Here is a 25,081-nt window from a genome sequence, read left to right on the forward strand (position 1 = left end):
ATTTTGATTTTTGTTTCACAGATTGTTTACTACAAACAAATCCTTACAGCTGACTATGGCTCGCAGCCAACTTGCAAAAGTTTATAAACAATTACTAACAGAATGTGGAAAGTTTACTGACTACAATTTCAGGTAGAAATATTGTTATAAGGATAAGTTGTAGAATAAATAAAAAACATATGTCATTGAATGTAAATAAACATGTTAAATAGCATGATAATGTTTATAGCAATGTAATGACAGAGAAGTTCTAAATTAAGAGCTGCTGAGTCAGTTATATACCAGAAAAACAAAAGTGAAAAATCAGTTAGGCATTGAGTCCACTTAAAATTTACATTTCCAACAAACCTTTCATATCTTCAATCTAACTGGAAAAGCAAAATGTAGGCTATGCTTTACTTTTTTGTTGTGTACTATTTATATGTTTAAGTTATTCAAACCCTTAAAATTGCAACAATCATTTCATAAACTAATCCCAATGCTGACAAGGCCAATTTTAACAATTACAAGTTCTTACATAGTGGTCTGAATGTATCTTTTTGTTATTTTTCAATATTGTTGAAACAAATATTATTGTTTTCAGGAACCATGCGATAAGAAGGGCAAAATTTAACTATGAGAGGTATTTAGAAGAAAGTGACGAATCAAAACTGCCTGAAGTACTTGCACAAGCAGAAGAAGATCTTACAGTTGTACAGAGACAGGTGATTTTATATCTCAACAGCGATATCTCTATCTTGCCAGTGCTGATTTTGTTTGTTTCAAGTTTCTTTCTATCTTTGTGAAATTACTATTATATAACATTTGGATAGCTTTGTTTCCAAGTCACTTTTTACTTGTGCTAATATTTTAAGGATTTCTGGTAGTGTTACAGACACTGCATGAGTGCATGCTGATGTGATATAGAGCATTGCAGCACAAAAAATAAATTTATCAAGTCAGATTCAAATAAATTCATCAGTAATATTCAAGGAAGTGGCTATTTTTCCACAATCAGGTGTTTTCAGAGTTAGGATTAAAGTTAGGAAGGGTTAAGGTAAGGGTTAGTGGAGTTACGAATAAGATAAGGGTTTTGTTCTTTCCAGGACTAAAAATTTTTTCCAAAATACAAGTTTTTGTTTTCAACAGCTTTAAACTTTTCTCAAGTTAGGGCAGAATTCCTTACCTGGCAACACTATTGAGGCTATTATTACACTATATAGTGTAAATATAGCCACAGCCAATATTCAATCCATTAAGATTATTTTGTGCATGTGTTATTTGTATTAGTAGGCTATGAAAAAATTTATATTTACTAATTGTTTCTTTTGCAGGTCACTGTTGGACAGTTATATTCAGCGGAAAAGCACATTTTGGATCACAACAATGCCACATGAATTCCTCATTTGTGATTTCTTTGCCTATAAGTTTTCAGTGTTGTGTTTTCACAGAACGAATGAATTTTTTGATTAGCAATGGAATAGTCAGTTTAAAGTCGCCTGCAGTGTACAAAACTATTTTCTTTAATTTATAAAACCAACTAAATTCGATATTTGCAGACATGATATATTAAAAAATGCTTGCTATTGATTTGGGAACCTTAATCATCGACCAGAGAAAGCTTCTTTGAGAACTTAATCATGACAGTTTTTCATACTTGTAGATAGAGCCTTTGAACTCGACACAGGCCGTTCACCGAGTTTGACAGAGCGAAGCTTCTAATTGTTGAAGTGTTGTTGTTTGTGAATTATTCCATCTACTAGTAACCGCGGAATGAAGAGCAGTCCTTGAAATGCGTTACTAAAGCGCACACCCCGTCTGCAATTTTCGTGAAAAGTTTTGGCGTTGTGAGTTTTCATGCATTATTCACTAGCATCAAGCTGAATAATATTTGTATGGATAATTGGATATCATTTGCTGAAGTTGTGTAAAAGTGAATGTTTTCAGGTAATTTGCTTATTAATAACTTCATCCAATCTATAACCGCTACATTAAATGACGTTTTAAGCCCGTCAATGATCGTTTTTCTGATTTGCATGCCTTACGTTTCTTCTAAAAACTTTTTTTGCCCAACGATTTAGTTCAACATTATTGTTAAAATCAATTTTACTGTAGCGATGGCATCTCTACCTAATCGCTATCAACTGTGTTACCGTACCGGTAACATTTTTATCATCACATTGGACAACTAAAGTTGCTCATCCACTGCTCATACTACGCTGGCGTTATTACCAGAACCTTCAGTTTGACAAAAACGCCATGTTTACTGTTTAGCTTACAGAAAGCAAGTTCCAAGTCATGGTGTGTTTCTTGGAATTAGGCTCGTTGAGATTTAAATACATTCACGTAATGCGTGAGAATACACAAAATTGTTCAAGAGCGGGATTGAGCTTTAAGAAGCAGCTAACCAGTTCATAAGTTATTTTTACGTTGACTCAACATTGGGCAGACAACTGCTTTGTATAGTTGGTGGATTGACCTTTGTCACAGGACGGTTCCATGTCACCAAATACTAATTTGCTTGTATGCGCTTCAATTTTTATTCTAGGAGGACAAGTAAAGGTCGATATTGTATTCTTTTATAAATAGATGGTAAAAACGTACTCAACTTTGCCATTTCATTTCTGAATACTTTTTAGTGCTTTCGTGTGAAAATAAGAAAACATACCACACATAATAGCCTATCTATCAAACATGGTCGAAGGCTACCTGACAATGGCATTGTTTCATAAACATCAAACTTCTTAATATTAATGTGACGCACCGGCTTTACTGAACATTTGTCTTCCTAATCTTTTGGATTATTATTTGCAAGAATCTTTATTCTTGACCTGGTCTCTTTTGAAGTTGGAACCGCTGACGTAGACCTGGTTAAAGAAGTTAGCAGCATCAAGTTTCCGCTGTCTGTCTAAAGATGTGTGGCACGAAGCAGCTAAATCCGTTTTCGGGATTTTGCTTTACTTCGTTAGGTACGACAAACCTAAGTTGTTTCTGATAGAACACAAGGGTCGACTTGCCTTCGCTGAGCACCCCAACATCGGGAGCTCCCACCACTCCAAGGCAACGTCGACCAACGGATGTGAAGACTAGCGACCCTCCGCCGCACTGGAGACCCCAACTTCGGGAGCTCGCATGTAAGGCAACGTCAACCAGTGAGTGTGAGGACTAGCGATCCTCCCCTGCAGATGCGCTAAACGAGAGCTGCCCTTCAAGTACATTACTCAACAGCACACCCCGAGAGGCGAACCAGCGTCGCTTGATCTTGCCGTTTCTTCCTTCGCCGAATCTCCGTTTTCTACCGAGCTATCGGCCGATTTATAAAACTGTCTAATGTTTCCAGTGGTAGCCTGCACAAGCTCAACGAATCACGAAATTTAAGGGAAAAATTCAGCATGCATTACAAAGTTGTCTGTATACTACAAGAGGGCAATATACATTCACATCAGAAGAAAAATACGTCACAATAAATTAATATGAACAATATGCTGATTCAAGAGATTCATATTCATTGACACATTTTTTGGACGGTGATTCAGTCAATTCTGAATACCACTACAGTATAAACCAAGTAGCTCAATTTGCTTGTTACACCAATTTCATTACCGTAAATAAATGTTCGTGTGATAAAAGCTGCACATTAAAAATGAAAATATCTTGTATGAGACTCTCCATAAATCAATTGTACCGGTATCGCTCCTTTTACAACATAAAAGAAAAGTACGGTTTAGATAGAATTAGATCAAAGTACAATTGTAAAGAAATGTGAGAGTTTCTTGCTGAGGTATTCAGCAAACTGGCAATCTTCCGCTCAAGGCAAGCTGGGCCGTTGAAAGAATGCGTTTCGTCGATCTTTCAAGCTTTTATATACACTGAAGTTAAAAGTTGAAAGCAGGTCCTAAAATGAAAAAAAAATATTGTTAACAGCATCAAATTATAGTTTCATTTGAGCTGAATGTAAAGTAAGCCCAGGGATATCTATCACTACTATCCCTGAGTAAGGCTTGTTTGATTCAAAGCGACAATGAGCTTAAAACTTTTTTTTAACTCCACAAGCATTGATCTTAATTTAAATTCCAAAATGTTGCAAACTTGGCTACGATACCTTCGTCAAGGATTCTACCATCTTTTGAATAACATCCTTTGATTGGCAGTGTACAAAACACGTGATAGCAAGGACACCAGGGATGATTAGCATGATGCTTCCATGGTCATTCCACGCCGCAGCGATATCTTCCGCCTGTATCAAAATCTCATTTTTAAAGATGCATTTCACCCACAAACGGCAGGCATGGATTAACTCACAGTGAGTTTGCAAAAATTCCAGTTAAAGGCTGTTTATAGGCTACGGTTCCTACATCATATGACGTCTTCGGAGAGGAGATCAGACAGTCGTCGTGTGAGCCTCTGGGGCCGAGGGTCTATCCTTTTACCACCCTAGATTCATGATGTTCCCGGACTAAGCTGCTAAAGAGCAGCCAGTCTTTGGTTTCATCATCCAAGACACGCAAACACTCCATTTATAGGTGGCTAATGGCTTTGGTGCAATCGTTGATGATATGGTCTGCGGTCCGTTCCTCAGCACCACATTCACAAGAAGAGGAAGAGACCATTCCTCATTGGTGCATGGTTAAGCGGAAAAGCCTGACGTCCGTAAAGAGACGGTTGAGGCGCACCTACGCCTTTCTTTGTAGTGTCAGGTCGGTGGGGCGGGGCGGTTGTCGGCATCAGGGATGAACGAATGGAGGCTGATGGTGCTTGACTTCCATCGAATGAACAAGAATAGACAGTCATATTGCGTTTTATAATGCAGCCTGGAGTCATAAAAGGGGCGGTTGCGTGGACAAGTGGTGAGAACATCTGCTCATCTCTCGAAAGGCGTCGGTTTGACATCCCTCGAGAACACGCGGTTGTGTCTCGGAAAAACACTTAGGCAAATAGCATACCAAAACAATTGGGAGCAGCTGATTCGATCTCAATGACAAGATTATGCCCCTACGCTTAGTGACGTAGCTAGAAAGAAAGTTTAAGAGGGGGAAACGTTAATCAACATGAATTATAATGGTGTTAAAATGTCGTAGTAGGCTAATATTAAAACAGTTTTTTGGGGGCGGGCAAGATTAAAATTTTGTGGAGGCGATTGCCTCCCCATGGCTACGTCCCTGCCTTCGCTACTTCATGTTGTAGCCTATCATGTGATATTTCAGCAAACATTTGGCTACTGAGAACTGATTGCCCCGTCATAGTCGACTATTTTATTTCCGTAGGCCTACACGAATTTTGTTTCTGTTGTGCTTTGAATCATCTAATTCAATTCTATTGAGAGCAATTTTGGAAAAAAGTAGGCCTACGACTACAACGATAGACTCACTTCTTTGCCACTTTCCCGCGATAAACTTGGACGGCATGACCTCATGACATCTAAAGTATGTTGTACGCAAGCAGCATTGACCACAACCTCATCTGCAACAAACAAACAAAAAACATCTTATATAGGAAAGGATTTAATAAATCCTTTGGATTAGATTAATGGCTGTGCAACAACTTCAGCCACGTAATCAAATCTGTGCAGACAAGAAAAAACAATTAACGGGTACAGAACTTTCACCGGTCGCATTTGTGAAACAAAATATCGGCGAAAACAGAATATGTGTATTCCTATTGCGGGTCAATACTAATCCAAGAATAACTTATGTCGCGTAATCAGCAAATCACGTCGGTTTAGGCCTAGCAATTTGCTGTTCGTTTGAGACTCTGGAGAAAGAAGGTTTATCCTTTCACAACCACACGTTGTCAATTCTTGCCTGACTACACTAAAAGATTGCAGAAAGTGCAGTCACTTTGGTATCAGCGTCTAAAACTCACAGATTGTCCGCTCCATTTGATAAAAAAAATCGTGCAGTAGCAAATGATATGATCTGCAGACTGTAGGCGATAAAAACTGACCTAAAAGTTTGATCAGATTACACAAACTACAGCACATTACACACCTGTCAAACAACACACACCACCATTAGCCAAAGTAGCCGCTCCAATTGCGCAAGCATCTGACGTCACTGCAGAAGATGCGCCTTGAAAGTGGAAATCCAGAACATTTGCCAAGTCGGATGACGTCCCTTTTGGTAACCGTTGGGTGGCGCTCAAGAAGTAAGCGAGACCAATTTCGTCGTGCGAGTAAATGCGTTTGTAATTGTAACTGAAATATGAAAAGATTTCAATTGCAAACAAAACCTTTCAAAGAAAGGAAGTACCGTACGCGTATTTGTAATCTGTAGATCGCTACAGCAGATGGAGTGTTTTGACCGGTAGACCTTTTAAACACAGGACAATTTTCCCTTTAAACCAGCTGACTGCATTCATTGTGACCCTTCTAGCACTCAGCCATAGAGTTTATTCTTGATTTGAACTTTGTTTGATACAAAGAAGTAAAAAAGTAATGGTAAGAGTGGGAATCGAACCCACGTCACCGAAATGACTAGGCTGTCCTAACTCTCAAGCCGCTAGGCCACGCTCCCGACGGCGAAATGACGCTCACAATATCACGTGCATGAAACAATTTCATCTGCTGTTACGATATACAAATTACCAATAAGCGTACGGCAGGCGTAATGAGCACTATTCAGAAACTTTCAGCAATAAATCGTTCAATTGTTATCTGAAGTAACGGTAGGCAAATATATTTACGCGTTTCATTTCAAGTTTTTCAAATACAATATTGGACTTGGAGTAGTTTCAAAGCTGCACAGTGTCCACCTAAAAAAACACAGCAGTAAAATTACAGTGACTTGACGTTTACGTTTTCAAAAAAGTGGATGCAAAACGCATACAAATGAATACCTGAGGTTATCACAGCACAAGAGCTCTTGACCGATCAGAGATCGGTAAAATTCATGAAGAAGGTTCAATCTGTTCTCTACTTCCATTTCGCGGAACAAAAGAGAGGAGGTGACAAATGCGCCAGCTTTAGAGAATGGGTTACAAATTTTTTCGGATGGCAACAATAAGAATTCATTCTAAAAAATTTGACCAAACTGCTGTGACATCAAATACATTTAGGACAAGCTAGTTTACGTATTGTTTCTGCTAAGAACTACGTCTTAAATCTTGTATTTAGGTAAAGAAATGAAAACAATAGAATTTTTTATTACTCAAAAGATTTGAAATTGCAATCGCTTTAAAAACGTGGATCAAAGAACAAAAGCACACTTTCATTTCTAAAAACAATGTGGAAAACTAAATTTCTATTTGTTATGCTGCAATGTTTTTCAGGTCTTGCAAACGATGGTGCAATCTGCTCATTTTTTAGAAATATTCCATTTCGTAATACGCTAAGATTCAGTAGACCTGAACGGTTTTATATGACGTTTGATTTGGTGAACAATTGTCTGGAACACTATTTTAGGCATGTATCATTGGCCTTTGAATGAAAGGCAAATAACGTCGAATCACATTTCAAAAATGTAACTACTGTATATATAGTTTTGCACACCTTGCGAGTTGTGATTCCTTAACTTTATTTATATTAGTTAGAGCCATATAGTTCAATTGGAAGAAAGTTGAAGGAGATATTTTCTCACCAAAGCAAAATGACTGTGATATTGATTCATCAAACTCATAGAATGCGTTCATGCTGTGACTTACTTAATTTTCGCAAATTTTTTTTTAAACGGTGGAATATTTTTAATTCATAGTAAAAAATACACAGAGCTAGCTTCAAGGGCATTCAATATTGTTAAATCCATCACACAAGCAAGTCTATATAAAGCATCTTCGAGAGAAAACGAGAAATACCTGCTTCCCAATGGAGTTATTTTTTGTTATCCCTTCATCTACTATTTGCTACATCTTACCATATCTTCATCATGCTGCCTTCTTCCCATAAAGTGTGAACAAGCTTCTATGCCATTTTGTTGGCAAGCCAGGCAGTAGTTGAAGACAGCAGCACAAGCATTCAGAGGATGAGGTGTTTCTACGGTGTTAAAAAATGTCGTTTAGCCATCTTCAGATGAGCTTCATTACAGAAGTAAAAAGCATAAAACTAAGATCTAACGTAATATGTGAAGTAGCTTAATCCCAAATAAGCTGTGTTCTTAGTAGAAAAAGATAAAAATGACTAGCCTACGGTAACTTAATAAAACAGTTTCGTGTGAATTATTTTTTATCACTTTTAAAAAAACTTATTGGCCTTGGAAAAATTGTCTTTAAAAAATGTCTTAATTGTTTTGGAAAATTAGCCACCGTGCCACAATAGGTTACAGTACCTTTTTGTTTCTGATAACCCGCCTATTTTTGTGACATTGTGCATTCAATGCTAAATATTGTAGTCTATCACTATCAAACTATACTCAGGTAAGCTAAATAATTAAATTTTCAGAATACTTTTTCTTTTACTAAGCTTAGGGGAAGACGAGGCAAAGCGGGACATCGCGATTTCTCACGTTTTGTATTCTTTGGCTCCCTCTAACCGGAAGCACTAGTTAGGCAACTATAAACTGTATTTGCTGTGAAAAAATGGCGACTGGCAGAGCACAACGCGTGTCGTGAGGAAGCAAAATGTGTTTTGGCATGGTTTGTTATAAGAAAAAGATGGAAAAGTAGCTACCACATTTGTTAGCATAAGCGAATTTGTTGGTAGCTTTGTTTTTATCTTAGACATTGAGACAGTATTTGTTGGTAACAAAAGCAACTTTTACCTAAAACTTTACAGTTTTCAGCAGAGATGTTATTTTCTAAAGGCTATACTTTGGGGCAAAGCGGGACAGCTTTATTAGAGCAAAGTGGGACAGTGCATTAGGGCAATATGAGACTCTAGAAGTCTAGATTGTATCTGTGGTTCTTCTGTTGATTGAATTTTTGTTAATAACTCTTTTAGCCTTAAAGATTGTAAAATACTTATCAGCATTCATTTATATTGTACCGGTAGACCTACGCAATTTAATTCTGACAATGGTTCGTCGCTATAATAGAAAAACTGAAATAGGTAAATGGACGGATAGGCTATCAATATTAAGAATGCAATAGAAGATGTGAAAAGCAAGAAGTTGTCTTTGAGAGAAGCGGTTAAACAGTACCAAATCATGCAAAAATGAAGTGTCCCGCTTTGCCCCACGGCTGGGGCAAAGCGCAACATTTAAAAAAAAATCTTTTTTGATTTGTACTATAACAGTAGAAAGATTCCGCTTGATCTTCGAACCAAATATGCTGACCAATTAAGGCTTTCGATTAAAAAAGAAATTAACTAAATCCAACCATCACTGTTGCTGAAATTACGTTTTTACAAAAAGTGTCCCGCTTTGCCCCGTCTTCCCCTATTTCTAAATACATTTCTGCGCCATTATTTGCCAGCATCAGTTTGTAAACATTTGTAAATCAAATCTGCTTAGTAAGTTTATAGCAAATTGTTAGCCTACTCATTAAAAGCAAACCCGATGATTTAAATCAGGAGTCACAGAGATTTTTATCACAGCGGACCGGGTAATTGAAACATTCTTGCTTGTTTCTGTTAATAATACTTGAAAGCCAGAGCGAAAGCTCTATATCTACTGCATTTGTTTAAAACGGTAAATCCATGACGACTCACTGAAATGGCCATAAGTTATATATAAGTAAAGTCAACAAGTAGCCAATAAGTAAAGAATGGTCTACAAATAAGCTCGAAAACTTTTGACCAGGTAATTTTTTAGGTTTCTTGCACATGATGTATGGACAAAAAATTAAAAATGTGTTCTACAAGGTCTGTTGCTTTATTTGTTTAAAGTTTCAAACACATGCTTGATTTGCACAGTGACTCTTTTTATCATATCACATCAGTTTATATTCATAGTAATACGATACACATAGCCACTGAGCAAACTGCAAACCCAGTGAGTGATGAAAGCCTTCTGAAAAAAAGTGAATAGGCTACTGTGGCAGGCCTCGAAATTCACGGCGGACACGGCGGTCATGTCCGCCGTCACAGCATGTGATGTCCGCGGGAAGTACCATCTAGATCGGTCATATTTGTCCGCGGGGAAATAGCACATGAACTAGCGATACAAATCGTCGTTGCATGGCACGAACAATTGTTGCGAGGATATAATTTCCCGCGCGGCGCGCATCTAGAAAATGTGAATACTGTATCCCTTAGCTTCCATTCAAGCAGGAAAACTTTCGATTTTTACGTTGTTTCAACGATTGATGACATTGAATTAGCGTAACAAAGATAGGCTAAATTCTTCGCTAAGAATCGATGGGAGTACCGCTACTTCTACACTAATCAGCGCAACTTAGTTCAAGTTTTACGTCACAATGTCTGGCTTTGATCTCCGAGTAATATTGATAAGGCAAGGTTGGTTACAAAATTAGATTCCGGTTATACGAGTAATCTATTGCAGCAAGATGCAGCAAATTTGTCAAGTTTTGGTATTACAGCAAGAAAGAAATGGCCCAGGGAAAATTCACTTTCGCTCACATAACACGCAAAAATAAACTTAGCAGAAAATAGAAGCGTTAGTGTAGAAGTTTTCCGACTAGTGCCAAGAGCATTGTGACGCAAGAATCCACACGACCTCGCAGGTGGAAGTTAATCAGTTATGTAGCGTATTGAGCAGCTACACGGCGCTTTGACTGTTCAAGCGCACGTCGTTGCTCTAATGAAAGCTTTTCAGAGTGACTTCACTGAAATTTTAAAAAGCCTTCTAAACCGTAGCTACAGTTCTCAAATGGTGAAGAATTATGAAGATAAAGTGATTAAGCACAACGATCGACGCTAAACTGGTGTGTCCGCCGTGAGACTTAATTTGTCCGCCGAGATAGCTGCTCAGACCGGACACGTTTGTCCGCCGTCAACAAAAACGAATTTCGAGGCCTGCAGTGTGGTTTTGTGAGCTCTAATTTAATAAAATTCACACCAGTAGGGGAGAACGGGGGAAGTTGGGCCGGTGGGGCACGTTGGGCCACCCATATATCTTGCGATACACAATCGCTACATGTCATGTGATGCCGTTTTGTTCTCAGATAATACAATGGTGAGGTGAAGTTGATTGTGGTCAGCGTTTATGAGTGAAGTAGGAAAGTTTACTTTTTTGTGTGTTTTTTTTTAAATTATCTACTTGAAACGTAAGCATGCAGAACTGCAACTGAAAGTGCTATATTTGTGGCTCATATATATTTATATCGCCAGAGGTTAAGTGTCAGTTTATGGTACTCCATTCTGTCGAATCTCTGGCAAGTTGTACAAAGCAATATGTCTGCTGTTGGGGTAAGTTGGGCCACTTTGAAAAGTTAAAAAAGTTACCTATTTCTGCATTGTTTGTTTAAAAATGTTTTGTTGTAATTATGAGAACCTGTACACAATTATCCGAAAGACGCTTGCCCAAAAGGACACTTGTTCAAACATGATACTTGCCTGAAAGGACACTTGCCCGCAATTGCACTTCCCTGAAGGAACATTGCATATAAAATACAGTTTATTTTCGGGCAAGTGTCCTGTTGGGAAAGTGTCTTTTCGGGAAAGTATTTCGGGACAGTGATCATTTATGATATTAATTCATCATTTGCAGTTAACACTGACTTAGTATGGTTATTTCTTATTGTTTTGCATACCGGCCCAACGTGCCCCATGTGCGGCCCAATGTACCCCAGGGGTGGGGGCACATTGGGCCGAAAAGTCATTGTTTTTACTTTTTTAAACCCTCATACATTTTTTCCTGAAAGACTTAGAATAAATTTAAAATTCAGAAAGAATTACTCGAAGAATCAAGATCATAATGATGCATAGCGTTCTACAATCGAATTAGAGTTGAGTGATCTACGTTCAAAAATGTGAAAAATGGCCCAACTTCCCCCAGTCTCCCCTACAAACATAAAATAACTGATTGTAAAATAAGCTCTATTAGCATTTGACAATCAGTTTAGTGTTGTTCATTAAAATTGACAATGCAGATATTAAATACCTGCGTTACCAAACGAACATCTTTGACCATCCACTGTGCAGACTGACAGGGATACCTGCGACTTTCTCTGCCGCAGCTTTCTCATTGCGGCATTGTAACTTGAATACGAATTGCCAATGGGTGTGACGTCACCCTGCAAGTTCACAATGGCGAGATTGTAATTGGTGACGAGCTTGTAATATTCAAGATTATAACTCTAGTGAATCCAAATAAATATTCTTTTTCCTGAAGTCTAATCCTGAAAATCATTTGCCTATAGGCGATCACTCACGACAGTATTTCAATAAAATTTAGTTCGATTTTCATGAGCTAAAAACTAATCTTCAGTTACAGTGACGGGACACAAAAAACGGAAGCAGAGTAACCGAAGCATTTTTGGGAACGTATAAGACTTATAACAAAACACCAAATGATAAAAGTTAATCAACAGATCAAATTTATTAAAAATATCTTTTATATATATATAAACTTACGGATAAAATAATTAGGATATTTAGAACAGAACAAAAAAAAAAAAAGAAATTATTCTCATAATTGAATGGATAGATACTAATATAGCCTAAATACGTTTTTGCTAATATCTTGTTGCAATTTGCAAAACAACACTTGCTTGATTGTTTAAAATTTCTTGAAGATTTTCAAATATTCTTGACATTCGAAGCTTAAATACATTGAAACCAGGTATGGTCAGTTGGCTGAGAAATATGCTTCGTATGAAATTGAAGGAAGGTTCACAAACTCTACAAAGAAAAGTTCAATTTAGACAAAAACAAAGCAATAATAGTCATTATCATTACCTGCGATGTTAGTGGTAACATTCTTGTAATCGGTAGCCCAGATCAATGGAAATTTAAGAATGAAATACAGTAGTTTCGTTTATGGAATGAACGTTTAAGAACGAAATACAGTAGTTTCGTTTATGGAATGAAAGAAAGCTTGCATTTTTACTTAATTTAACGTTTTTTGTTTTTTTATATCACATTGTAACAGAAAACTTTGAAATTGCTTTTGTTTTTCATATGCAGAATTTTGGATATTTAGTATTTTCTGATGCTACCAGTGAACACGAATACTGACAGTAGCCTATGTATTTCGATACAAACATTCGAATAACTTGCAACATTTATAAACTTTAAAAACGCAAAGTCGCTAAGAACTGCTTTATGCATTGATAGAGATAAAAAAAAGTCAATACAAACATACCGAATACCTATTTTACTGTAGCAACCAAAACGCTATACTCAGTATAGTATAGTGTACAGTATAGTATACTGTAGGCTAAGAAGCTTCATGAAACGGTAACCGGCCCTGCGTCAAGACTAGAGCCTCTACAAGTGTGCGAAACTACCAGGAATAACCTATCAAGGCCTTGTCAGTCCGAGGATAAAGATTCAAAAACCAAACCAACCATGAAACTATGTTTGGGACAAATAGTGATTACACTGTTCCAGTTTCTTACAAGACGCCTGCGATAGCTCAGTCGGGCGCCGACTTTATCAACAGAGAAACGGCATAGCCGGCTCTGCATAGCCGAGTGGTGAGAGGCTTGGTTCGACGTTCAATAGGGCGCCGGTTCAACAGCGCTCAAGAGCGTGTGGCTGTGTCTTTGACAAGACACTTAAGGGCATGCCGTCGATTGCGGAGTGGCTCCCTTTTGACCACATAGCCTTTGATTTCTTTGGTCATGAACACTGCTCTTGGGAGAAATGCCTAAGGTCTTTCCTAGGACTACAGCCTGTTGAGCTGAACAAGTTTATGAAACTTCCGAGATCAAGCTGTCAAAGAAGCTTTCTCACTCCGAAGAAACAGATTCCCATAACGGATCAATGAACCATATTTATGTCCCTCTAATCCACAGTTACCTGCAAAACAACTCAAGATTCAATGATGTTTCGGCTCCGTCCGGTTCTTTTTCAATTCTTTTAATTGTTCCACGCATTCGTGGACCAGAGAGCTTGATGCCTTTTGTTTCGATGAAATTCAAAATGTCCTTTATTTTAGGTCCCGGTCTGTTATTACCATCGACCGCAGACATTGCAATTTGAAACAAGCGCTTTAAACCAGAACGCAAAGCAGATTTCTCGGTTGGCGACAGATTCGACTGGTCAGAGTCTATGTTTTGAGATTTTAATAACTTTCTTACATCACCAGGCATGCTCATACGTTTGCTTCTAGCAGACATGAGACGACCTCCATTAAACATTGTTTTTGTCTCTGAAGAAAGATTTTTACTTATGTTTTCGTTTGCCAAGTTAAATTCCTCTTCATCGGTGCTATCACAGGTACAAGATTGAAATTTATCACTTTCAAGCGATGGTGTCGTCTCAGAACCGTCTGAGAGCCCTGATGCAGCGGAGTCAGTCGAAAGACTACTAGTTGTTTCTGTGCAGTTGGTCTGGTCAGATTGCGTAGCTGCACTGTCGTTAATTGAAAGTCCTTCAAAGGCAACTTTTTCTCTTAATTCCACAGTTTCTTCTGGAATATTATTGTGGCAACAGACACAGGACTCTTTAGAACTCTCTCTTCTGTGTTCATCATCAGTTTTTACATCATTTGGCTCTTCCATAATTATTTCGTTTTTCTCATCTAACTTAGAGTCCTCATCACGAATCGCAAAACTGTTTTTCTCAAATAAAACGGAAGTTGATTCGTCTTCTTGCATGCAGGCCTCTTCTTCTTTTGGTTCTTCGTCGATTTTGTCTAACGATCGACATAGGATGAAACTTACGATTCCATTGACGTCTTCATTTTGACTCCTGCGCAAAATTTTTGTATTATAGCCTAATGGATTGGACAATTTATCATCTAATCGTATACTTATTGATTTAGCATAACTGCCTAAACGATATAGGCCACATGAATAATAGATATTTCAAGTCGGCAGCATGACAGAGTGGTGAATGCGTTTAATGGACAATCGAACGTTTGTCAGTTCAATGACTACCAAAAGCACATGCTTGACTTGTCAAGGCACTTAATGGGAGACACAAACGTCGATTTCTTTGGACAGTTGTTAAAATTTTTCAGTTGTTGTTAACGACATAATCAAAATCTTATTTGCTAACACAAGACATAACAAATGAGACTTCCCACAAAATATAATTGCAAACCATGTGTTATTTTAATTAAAACCCATTGTTTAATCTTGATTTACTTTCATGAATTTCAAATGTATGACGCAACAAGCTAATTAAAAATTCTAATATATAAACAAAAAGCTTATTCAGTGCGGTTACGTTCCATAAGCTAAATTCAAAGAAACTAAATTTTTGTACCGAAAATCATCTGATTCCCTTTCTTCTTCTCTTTCGGTACCGCTCTCTGGATCGCTTAGAGAAGTAACAACGCTCTCTAAGGATCCATCTGAAGATGGATCAACGTCTTCATCCAAATTCAGATTAGAAAGATCAAGAAATGTGTTGTATTTCGAGTCGCCACCTTTTGAGGAATTGCGCATGCGATTGCCCAATAAAAAGTCGTCATCGTCTACAAAGAACAAAAACAAAAACAAAAAACAGAAAGCTTAGACTTAAAGAGATAAGGATTATAGGTTGATTAGAGACTAATGCGTGTTGTTTTAGCATGCGGCCTTCCACCTTATATCGTAGAGTCTACAGCTGCATAAAAATAACACATTCTGATAACATTACCTTGCAATAATAATAATAAATCAATTAAATACAAATACTCTGCATTAGAAAAAATATCGTGAAAGTTTCTAAATAATAACTTTCATGCCGTAGATCTTTTACTCCCACTATTGAAGTAATATCTCAACACAAAATTTAGTTTGTTTGTGAGAAGCCATGTAAAAACACTGTGCAGTGTGCAGTACAGAAAAAAGTTGAAGCAGTCACATAAAAAATGACTGCCAGTAGTGCCAGACCAATGTCAAGTACACTCACAAAATTGACTAGGTTGTAATTAGAAACAACACAACGCAACTAACATTGCACATGGATGACAAGTTGCCTTACGGCAAACTGCCAACACCCAAATGTAAATATAAATCAAACGCGTGTTCTCCATGGCATACAAAGCAGTCGAGTTTGTGCTCGCAATGAGTAATTTATGTGTCTTTAAAAATGAAATGGAGCTCCCAGACAGCAAATCAATCGTATCTATATTGATTTAACGTCTGCAGACCATGAATCAATGTAAACATGATTAATTTGCTGTCCGGGGCTTCTAATTAGACATCTATCACCTGGCAGAAGTTGCCATTTTTACAACGTCACTAGATGTAAAAGCCGTGTAAACCAGGCACGTTTTTTTTTTGGCTGGGCAACATAAAACTTATTTTGATTAAAGCTAAAACATGCATTATAACCGAAGCGATAATCTCCACCAATTCCCTCGTTTTATTTGCTTCTGCTGAACCAGTAACCAAAATTTTTTTAGCGAAGGCAAATTCCTGAATGCATCGATTTACTAATAAAATCGTGGCTTTTGAATGTCTAAAGACTTTCACCTCACAAAGCACTCATAGTATTTCTTGTCTGTAGTTAACAGGCAACCATATCTCTGAAGGTTAGAAAATGGGATATTTTGTACTTGCGATACAATAAAGTAGTCTATCCAATGCTGATTGCCATCCTTTTCACTCCTTGGCAACTTTCTTTTGCAGTAGCCTAAGTTATAGCGTTCAGTAGAACAAACACTTGGACAACAGAATACCTTTTTGCGCTAGACTGCAGAAAAATTTTTGGTTGTGAATTCTTCCATGCAAAATGTATGAAAAGATATTTTAAGTCATAAGTGAAAACATGGCCCACTGCCGTGTGTCAAGTATAAATAACGACGTGTGTCAAGTATAAATAATTCATTAATTTGACGTCAGTCCGACAGTTGCTTTCAGTTTCTGCATCAATTAATGAAATTAACTGCTTCCCAGGGTGCTAGCATTACAAGATATCGACCCTCTGAGCAAAACCTAACTTTGTACATTGGTCCAACGTATTTAAATGTCGTGTGTGTTAGCTTAGTAAAGGAAAAGCACCAGAACGTAAGAAATTGATGTGCCATTTGTTGACTTAAATCTACGTACAAAACACTAAATTTGTTTCGCTTTACTGTCGATGTCATCAACACTTAGCTTTATACACGTTTTCAGTTGAAAAAATATATGAAAAACGTACCGTGGAAAATAATGTTGCGTGTTACAAACTTAGCCTACAAGAAATATCCCTGTTGAGAACAAGGTAAACACGTGGTCTATGAACACATAGCCTACATTGCAAAATCAAATAACGTGGTTAAAAATCAATTTTGAAGGAAACATTCACAGCCAATTCTCTCCCCAGCGTGCAAACAAATGTAGCCTACTAGTGAATTTAATTTACGTTGTCACCACAATAGATCGTGCGTTCAGATCGATAAGATGTTTAGAAATTTAAACTCAAACATTATAGATTTTTCCGTTACCCAGACGTTGTGTTATTGTAGCAGAAAGTAATCAAAGCTTACACTGCTTAAAAGCATTACTGTAGGCCTAGGCCCTAGGCCTAGTAGGGTAATTGAAATTACGCAATGGTTTAAAAAGACTTCAAATGTGTTGAACAAAAACTATTCGAATATTTTAAATCAATGGAAAAAATTGCAATAATTTATTTTTATTTTCAAAGAAATAGGAGCTGATGTTTCTCTAACTCTGTTTTGGTGTCTCGTTGTTATTCAGGATAAAAAGTTATACAAGGATCCTTCATTTAGGATGCATCCAAACAATTTAACATAATAAGTAAACAAAAGCAGTCAGGATCGGAAACTATACAACTTTCCAATCCTGACTAATTTTGTTTACTTGGTAAATTTATTTTTTGTTTGAAAATAATGTCAAACGAGGTTAAAAACCATTGAAGCAGAACAACATTCTTTTTACATTAGTTTGCCTGAACGTCGGGTTATTTCGCTCAAATATGCACAAGCAGGTGAATGGAACCTTCCACGATGTGAAAGTAGGGCCGTTAAGGGTATATTTTGTGCCCGGTACCAAGAAAATCCTCAGACCTCAAATCACGACATTTCTAAGAAACACGCATCAATATCGAACAAATACGAGGCGGTTTCTTTAAGTTTCCGGGCCCTTCGGAAAGATTACGGGCCCTTAACAATTTTGAATAACACAATACTCAGGCCAACGGGTTTGAGACACATCTTAAATGGTTTTAAATGCTTGGGTCACGCGGTGAGGAGAGACGAAGATTATGTTTGAAGTGTGAGACAATATTGTAAGGGAGAATACGAAGCGACGAAAGTCTAAAAGAAGATAGAAAGACTGCGTGGAAGAAGATACGGAAATAATTGTACTAAGAAAAGAAGATGCTAGTTACAGAGTGATTTGGAGGAACAATCTGCACCGGCAACCCCACTTGAAGTAGGAATAAAGCCAGAAGAAGGAGAAAAAGTGTAGACTGTACAGTAGAGTATACGATGAAATTATAATCTGGAAACTAGAAAGTAATTTCGAGATTGGGAATAATTAACGGAAAAGATTAATAATTTACAATCATTTTCAATATACCCAACTACGTACTTGATTCTGGTTTAAGAGTGCAAAAAAAAACTTATGATGTCTTACAATCAACATCTTCCACCCTGATGACACTTACGTGATAATGATTATGATGACATTAAATCAAATAGCATTGTCCTCGCTGGAAAAAAATCAAATTCCAAACTTGGTAAAATTAGTAGGTGAATAAGACAAAACATGCTTTCCCTAAAACCCATGATTATTCTAGAACTACTTACGTTGTTACAAAAAATCGCCAGTTGTACGCTAGATCTTAGACCTTATTTCAATAAAAATGAAACACATCTCGACATATGTGCCCACTAGTTTACATACGTTCATACAAGTTGTTATGACAGTTGGCAAGATATTCTGGCAATTTATATCAATTATAAGACCACGTATCAAAGCAAACGCTGAGTGTGCTTTATTGCGCACTTATAATCCAGGACAATGTGAGTTACTAGTAGGAGTAGGGCAGGCCGCATTCAGTACAAGCACAAAACTCTTCTAAGTGAGGTGTGTGTGTTAGTGTTACCTTCAACAACGTTGCTCGTTAGATAATAAAAAAACACTACGATTAACAATGCTGTCTCAACAACCAATACAAGCCATCGATTTAAAACGACAAGGCATCTGGCAACATGAGCTTGTTAAATTTATGCTTCAACTTTTCAAAATACAATCTTCTTTCTGTATTTGAATATCACTTTGTTAAATATCAAAATATTCACATTCGCAACACGAGACAGAAAAAAAGGAATTCAGTCGGGCTGTTAAAATAGTTGATAACATCTACAAAAGTTAGCAAAACTTAAAAATTACATTACATCTCCAGGTAACCATAATTACCCCATATACCATATCTCGCCAACTCATACAGCAGCATAGCCCAAGTCGATTCAAGTTACGTATGGTTCAAGTCATTCCAAAGCGCTCAATAGTTTCTTTGCTCAAAGTTCTACCTAAGGTTCTACAATTTACAGCATAGTCTACAGTTCTATACAGCCTTCAATCAATATTTACCAGTTAAATTAATAAGTAAAACAAAACCATACAGGACTTCAATGTAAGTTTGGGCTTAATAATTTTACTTTTTTTTGTGGGAGCTCAACAAAGGTTGTAAACTGCATAGGTCTTTAAAGTGGATATTATTCATTGCAAGAGAGATCGATTGCTGAGTGATTGATTACGGAATTTAAGTCTGATGTGAAAAGTCCACACTCGACTAACACTGTCTTGTTCGAATAGGCAGCAACCAGCAGCATTGCTTAAAAGTTTTCCACAAAGGCAGGACTACTTTCAATTAGCGCATTAGCACAGTTAGCCAAAGGGAATCAGGAACATCTACTTGACGTTTGAGAAATTATTGTCAATGCTTTAACAAAGATAGTCTGACTAAATGCTAATGGGATCTTAGAAGATGAGGTATTGTGGAAAGTCAAGAGAACGCTACCCAACCAATGCAGTGAAGTTAAATACAGATTGAATAAAACTTTAAAAAAGGAACGTTCGCAGCTACTGAAAACAAAGGCTAGAAATTTAACTTACATTCCATTTACAATATTGTACTTATGTTTTCAACAATAATGACAATTATATATTTTACTGTTTTGCCATGCTAAAACAAAGTCTCTATTTTCATGAGATAACCCAGCCGATAAATCAGCCTCTTTTGGTATTGATTGAACGTATGCAGATGTTCATACTAAAAAGTATGTGGTGCAAAACTGTATATTCTTAAACAGCATTTTTTTATGGACTGTATTGTGAACAGCGTTGTCTGACACATTTGTTGATAACAAAGGTTTTTTAATCTAACAATACAAATTGTTCACAGAGCCAATTTAAAGACTACCGGTACCATGTTTCTCAAATTACATCGTTTCAACGTCTAGTAACCTTAGAACGATGTAAAAAAGGAAATTTATGCTGGCACTCAAGGTCTATTTTCAATTTTAGTGAGCCATTTAGCTAAAGAATCTATTCAGTATAACAATGTTTTTAATCGATATTGGGCATTTCGGTTTGCGAAAACAGATTTCTCGATTGTTTTAACGTGATAAACAATACAAAATAAAAAGCTTTAACTACTTTGAAATTATTTGAGTTATGCAGTCACTCCATAATACAGTCACAGAGCCAAGGTTTTATCACTTTCATGGCAGTTTTTAGCTGTTAAAAATAAAACAGATTTTCCTAAATTTTGTTTCTATCTTTGGATTTGACCCAGACAGTAAAATCTTTTATTTTTGCATTGATTTAACGTCATGTAAATAACGGATTTTGCTGTCTGGAAAAGTTTTCTCTACTACCAAGAATGTGATAATAGTTCTTTGCATGATGAAACGCTTTTTGTACTAGTTTTTTTTTAATTCCTTTTATCACTTTCTCATTGCTAATAAATGGTGTTCCAACCATAAAATGATGATCTTAAAACAATCAATTACGATTTAATCTTTAGGTTTATTTAATCTTTAGGTTTGTGGCTGAAGACGAAACCAAAAGCCTTTGTTAAGTGTTTGGAGAGTCTAATAGCCTGCGGATTAACGAGGCACAGTTAAAGCGGTTTTGACGATATCGAGAAACCAATTACTCGTCAGTGAAACTAAATTATTAATATATCACTTTTTCGGTACATCTAATAAAAATTGTGTATTACTTATGTTAGAAAGATTGTTTAAAAACCGTTTGAATTGATGTAGTGAGGTCAGTAAATCTATTCTTTCGAAACAACTTTGAATATATGACGACCGTGGAATAATCATTAAATTTTTTTCAAATTCCCGATGAACATAAACAAATAAATTGTACTGAAAGATAAAAGAATTTAGGTTTTGCTAACAAAACGGGTGATGTCGTTTCACGACTAAGAATGTTGCGTTATGATAAGTGTAAGGAAAGATTACTTTTCGAACGAGAAACAATTCTAACCCAATTGTGATCAGTTGAGCCCGAATAATTTTTTCTACAAATTGTACACTATCCAAAAGCTTGCAGTTGTTGGTGAATAAATGTGCTTCATCAACTACATCATGGAATGGAATTATTTTTTACACTTGATTCTGTCGTACACTCAAGTGTAATTTCCTAAGCAACACAACGTGACCCAAAATTATATCACAGCAAAATGCAAACGCAGAATTGTATGACATGTGTTAATGTGTGTCAGTAATTGATCTTGTCGTAAACGTCGCTATCATAGCATCGAGTCTTGCAAGGGTATGACCCCTTTTCAAAGTTACTATTGTACAATTGTACATAACTTATTTAGTAAGTTTATTTTCAGTTTGTACTTGTACTTTGTACAGATCACAGCTAACAGAACTTAACAAACTATACCTTCTAATGTAGAAGTTTACAACATGTGATTGTTTGTCGTGAACTTTACAATCATATTCGGTAAAATTCTCGACAAATTAATAAGATTACACCTTTAACATTTATACTTACGTAGATCAGGCAAACATAACATCTTGCGCATTTGCTTGCATACGTGCTACATTGCAATGACATAAATTTCGATATGCTAAATTATCGTAAATACATTGTAAAAAATTTACCTTCAATAAAAACTAATTCTGTGGTGTCATTGTGTCGTATTCCATTTCCATTATGCTGCGGAGTGCTGGATTTCTGAACAGAGCTGCCATCAAAGCTATTTCCATTCCAACTTCTCGACTGTTGCATAATGTTCTTCTTACGTTCTTTATCCGTTTTGAATTGGCGAGGAGTTAGGAAGCAGTTTAACTTGTTATTAATTCCAGTCGTTAGTATGTTTTTGTCTGGTTCTTTTGCCGCATTTAGGCATGAATCTTCATTTCGAATTTTAGATATACTGCAAATACCATTGCCACTTCCTCTGTCTACTTTTTGCTCTTGACGTTGAAAGGCTTCTTGCTGCGAAATGCTTGAGAAATCTGAACAGCTGCCGTTTCTCTCTTTTTCTTGTACGCGGCGATGCATGGCGAAATTGGTCTCTTTATTTGTTGATGACGATGGTTCACTTTTCTCTCTGTTCTTATTCCAATTTTGGCTGGTTTTATTTTCAGCAAGTTTTGTTCGTACTATTCCAGTTTTGGCAATAAACACTTCACTATCGTCTTTGCTGAATTTGTGACCTTTCTTCAGTTTGTCGTCAGACACTGAAATCCAGTCCTACACACAAACAGTAAGTACATTAGAAAAAAATACCTAAATTAAAAGCAGATAGTGTATTTTCTAAGAGGCAGCGGTGCAAATTGCCTCCTCAGGCAAGCAAAATGTAAATTATGAAGCGCTTTTTGCAGTCATTAAAAAGAACATAAAAAAGATCATAAAAAAACACCAAACATTGAAAGGTTTATGACTAGTTTTTGTCATTTATTAATTATCTGCTAAAGATATTGAAGGTTTTTGTACTGTTGCTGTATGTATCCATAGCAGAATTATGGAAATATGGGGGTCTGTAGAAGTAATCAAGACCCCGATCGATCGAACGAACATGGAAGACGGATTGTTCGTTAAAATAACTTTGTATATGCAAAGCTAAAATTTTTCTACAAACAAGATTGGTATTTCGGTCCATACATCACCAGTTGCAAATCCTACGCTTGCATACTTCATTGTTGCTTGCAAAGTGGAGTTAGGATATTTCACTCATAAATGTGACTTTAATAATGTACAACGGTCATTAGACAAGAAGATTTTAAACACCAGCTCAATACCATTAGGAATCAATCACAAGCAATTACAGATGTTTGTGGTCAGTTACGCAACATTTGGTATTTGTATAACTGTATGGCTAAGCAGGCAATTAAAGTACCCATCTAAAAGCCACTGCTAGCTCCGATGTGTCTAACTCTAACACATCAATTGCATTTGAAAAGCTAGCTCATGTAAGAAGCAAATTATAATATTGAAAAGAAAAAGCTTTTTGTTGTCTAAACACTTCGCAGAGTTCCATAATTTTAGTCTCGTCTTAAACATTACCAACCTAAGGAGTATACTTTACACATGGTGATTAGAAACCAAATTTCTTTTGATACAAAATGACAAAAACCTTTTTGAAATGCAAGACAATTGAAAAGATTCGATGCACTTTAAATTGTTTTTAAAAATCCTGTAAAATTGACAAATCTTTTATGTACGTTTTGTTTTCATTTGGAATTTACATTGAATTTACTTTGCTGTTTCTTCCAAAAGAAACAACACCAAGACAAAAATCTTTCGTAAAAATAAAATATTTAGAATTTTTAACAAAAGATTATGTTCCAACTAGTTCTAGTGCACTAACGAAGATTGATGCAATATTTCAAATTTGTCTAAACTTCTGCAAAAAACTCCTCTTCTCTCTCTCTCTCTAAGTTATTGACAGTTGACAGGCACGCCTGATAGATATGCTGCATATACCATTTGTGCAAATTCTTCTGCGTTTACGACTAAATGAGTTTTCATTGATCATGAAATAAATGAGATTAATTTTACACCAAAGTTTTAATTTTTACTTAAGCTATTCTAAGTTATACAACGGTCCTCTTGAGTCATTGACAGAAAATTAAAATCTTTATTACAAAAAAGGAAGTCTCTTCCAATTTTGCAATAGTTTTCCAAGACTGTGATGCAACGAAAAACACATATTGATTCGAACAGTACAAATAGTTGATTCTAGCCAATTCTAACTCATTCAGGCAACAGTCCTTGCACTGAAAGCTTTTTTTTGTACAATTTTAACATCTGCCCTCTGGAGACGGGTACATACGTTGATTAAACATAAAAAATGTCGATTTCTTGCTGGGATAATACGCTGTTTGAATTGCCACAAGTTAAAATGCACAGTTGCCTGTGAAGAGAAAATCAGGGAGTCTTGTTTTGTTTTAATGAACAAAATAGAAGCATTATCGTAATGAACTGGTTGGATTGAGTGAGCGTCGACAAGCTAAAACAGCTCACGCCCAACTATCAAAAGTTTTTGCACATTGTTTTAACGTTCGACGACTTTAAACCGATGTAAATACGGCAACTTCTACTGGCTAAAAGTATTGTCAGAGTAAGAAAAGCCGCCTTAGTTTTACACAGTTGCTGATTAAACGTTAAACAACATCTGAACAATGCGTATGTATGAGAATGTCTGTTCACAGGGAATCAATCACAAGTAGTTGTGAGACAACATTGTAGCTTTTACAAACTGCTTTTCTTTCAAACAGTCACAATAATACTTCGATTGTTTTAACCACTTTGATAAAAGATTGATTCCAGTGTTAATTACACAACCATTGTAAATGTGAATTACTTTAAATGAATTTCTTGATCACACATTTGTGACTAGACCGTTGTGGACGTTTTGAGTAAACCGTTGTTGGCGAGGGCTCAAAACAATGCGAAAGACAATATTGCTGAAGAAGAGTAGTTATGACGTCATCCTTGTATAAGCTCTTTGATAAACTAGATGCTGAGCTAAAAAAAATTACCAGCGTTTGTCGTGCATTGTCCCAAACTATCTTGGTTGGCTAATTGATTAGTTTTGTCAGAGATTTGATGATAGCCTACTATTAAAAACGTATTAGATGATAATATTTACATGCAAAACTTATCACAAACTTATTATGTAGAAATGCAAAGTAGGGATTCGATAGAAGCAGCTTGCAACAGAGCTTATGCACAATGAAAAACTTATCGACCG

The 25,081-nt window shown here is 36.4% G+C and overlaps 2 protein-coding genes across 2 annotated transcripts in view; one reads left to right on the forward strand and one right to left on the reverse strand.

Annotated features, from left to right (window-relative positions):
* LOC145772052 (LYR motif-containing protein 4A-like) lies at positions 1 to 3,378 on the forward strand. The gene is made up of 3 exons (XM_082583861.1): positions 1 to 132; positions 584 to 704; positions 1,314 to 3,378. Exons 1-3 carry the CDS (start codon positions 56 to 58, stop codon positions 1,374 to 1,376), a joined length of 261 nt encoding a protein of 86 aa, XP_082439987.1. The 5' UTR covers positions 1 to 55; the 3' UTR covers positions 1,377 to 3,378.
* LOC145772051 (uncharacterized) overlaps positions 3,340 to 25,081 on the reverse strand; it is a 26,701-nt gene continuing 4,959 nt past the window's right edge. The window contains exons 4-14 of the mRNA XM_082583860.1: positions 21,984 to 22,578; positions 15,185 to 15,395; positions 13,772 to 14,665; positions 12,520 to 12,649; positions 11,910 to 12,042; positions 7,827 to 7,945; positions 6,814 to 6,989; positions 5,967 to 6,172; positions 5,348 to 5,439; positions 4,082 to 4,216; positions 3,340 to 3,874 (exon numbers count right to left, since the gene is read on the reverse strand). Of these exons, the coding sequence (XP_082439986.1) occupies positions 3,788 to 3,874; positions 4,082 to 4,216; positions 5,348 to 5,439; positions 5,967 to 6,172; positions 6,814 to 6,989; positions 7,827 to 7,945; positions 11,910 to 12,042; positions 12,520 to 12,649; positions 13,772 to 14,665; positions 15,185 to 15,395; positions 21,984 to 22,578 (2,778 nt within the window). The 3' untranslated portion in view covers positions 3,340 to 3,787. The remainder of the gene's footprint in view (positions 3,875 to 4,081; positions 4,217 to 5,347; positions 5,440 to 5,966; positions 6,173 to 6,813; positions 6,990 to 7,826; positions 7,946 to 11,909; positions 12,043 to 12,519; positions 12,650 to 13,771; positions 14,666 to 15,184; positions 15,396 to 21,983; positions 22,579 to 25,081) is intronic.

Source organism: Aplidium turbinatum, chromosome 6 (genome assembly GCF_918807975.1).
Source record: "Aplidium turbinatum chromosome 6, kaAplTurb1.1, whole genome shotgun sequence".
Classification (NCBI taxonomy): domain Eukaryota; kingdom Metazoa; phylum Chordata; class Ascidiacea; order Aplousobranchia; family Polyclinidae; genus Aplidium; species Aplidium turbinatum.

Coding starts and splice junctions, on each gene's coding strand:
- LOC145772052 (XM_082583861.1), top strand. CDS start 56: ATGGCTCGCAGCCAACTTGCAAAAGTTTATAAACAATTACTAACAGAA. Junction 133..583: donor TTTACTGACTACAATTTCAG/GTAGAAATATTG, acceptor TATTGTTTTCAG/GAACCATGCGATAAGAAGGG. Junction 705..1,313: donor TTACAGTTGTACAGAGACAG/GTGATTTTATAT, acceptor TTTCTTTTGCAG/GTCACTGTTGGACAGTTATA.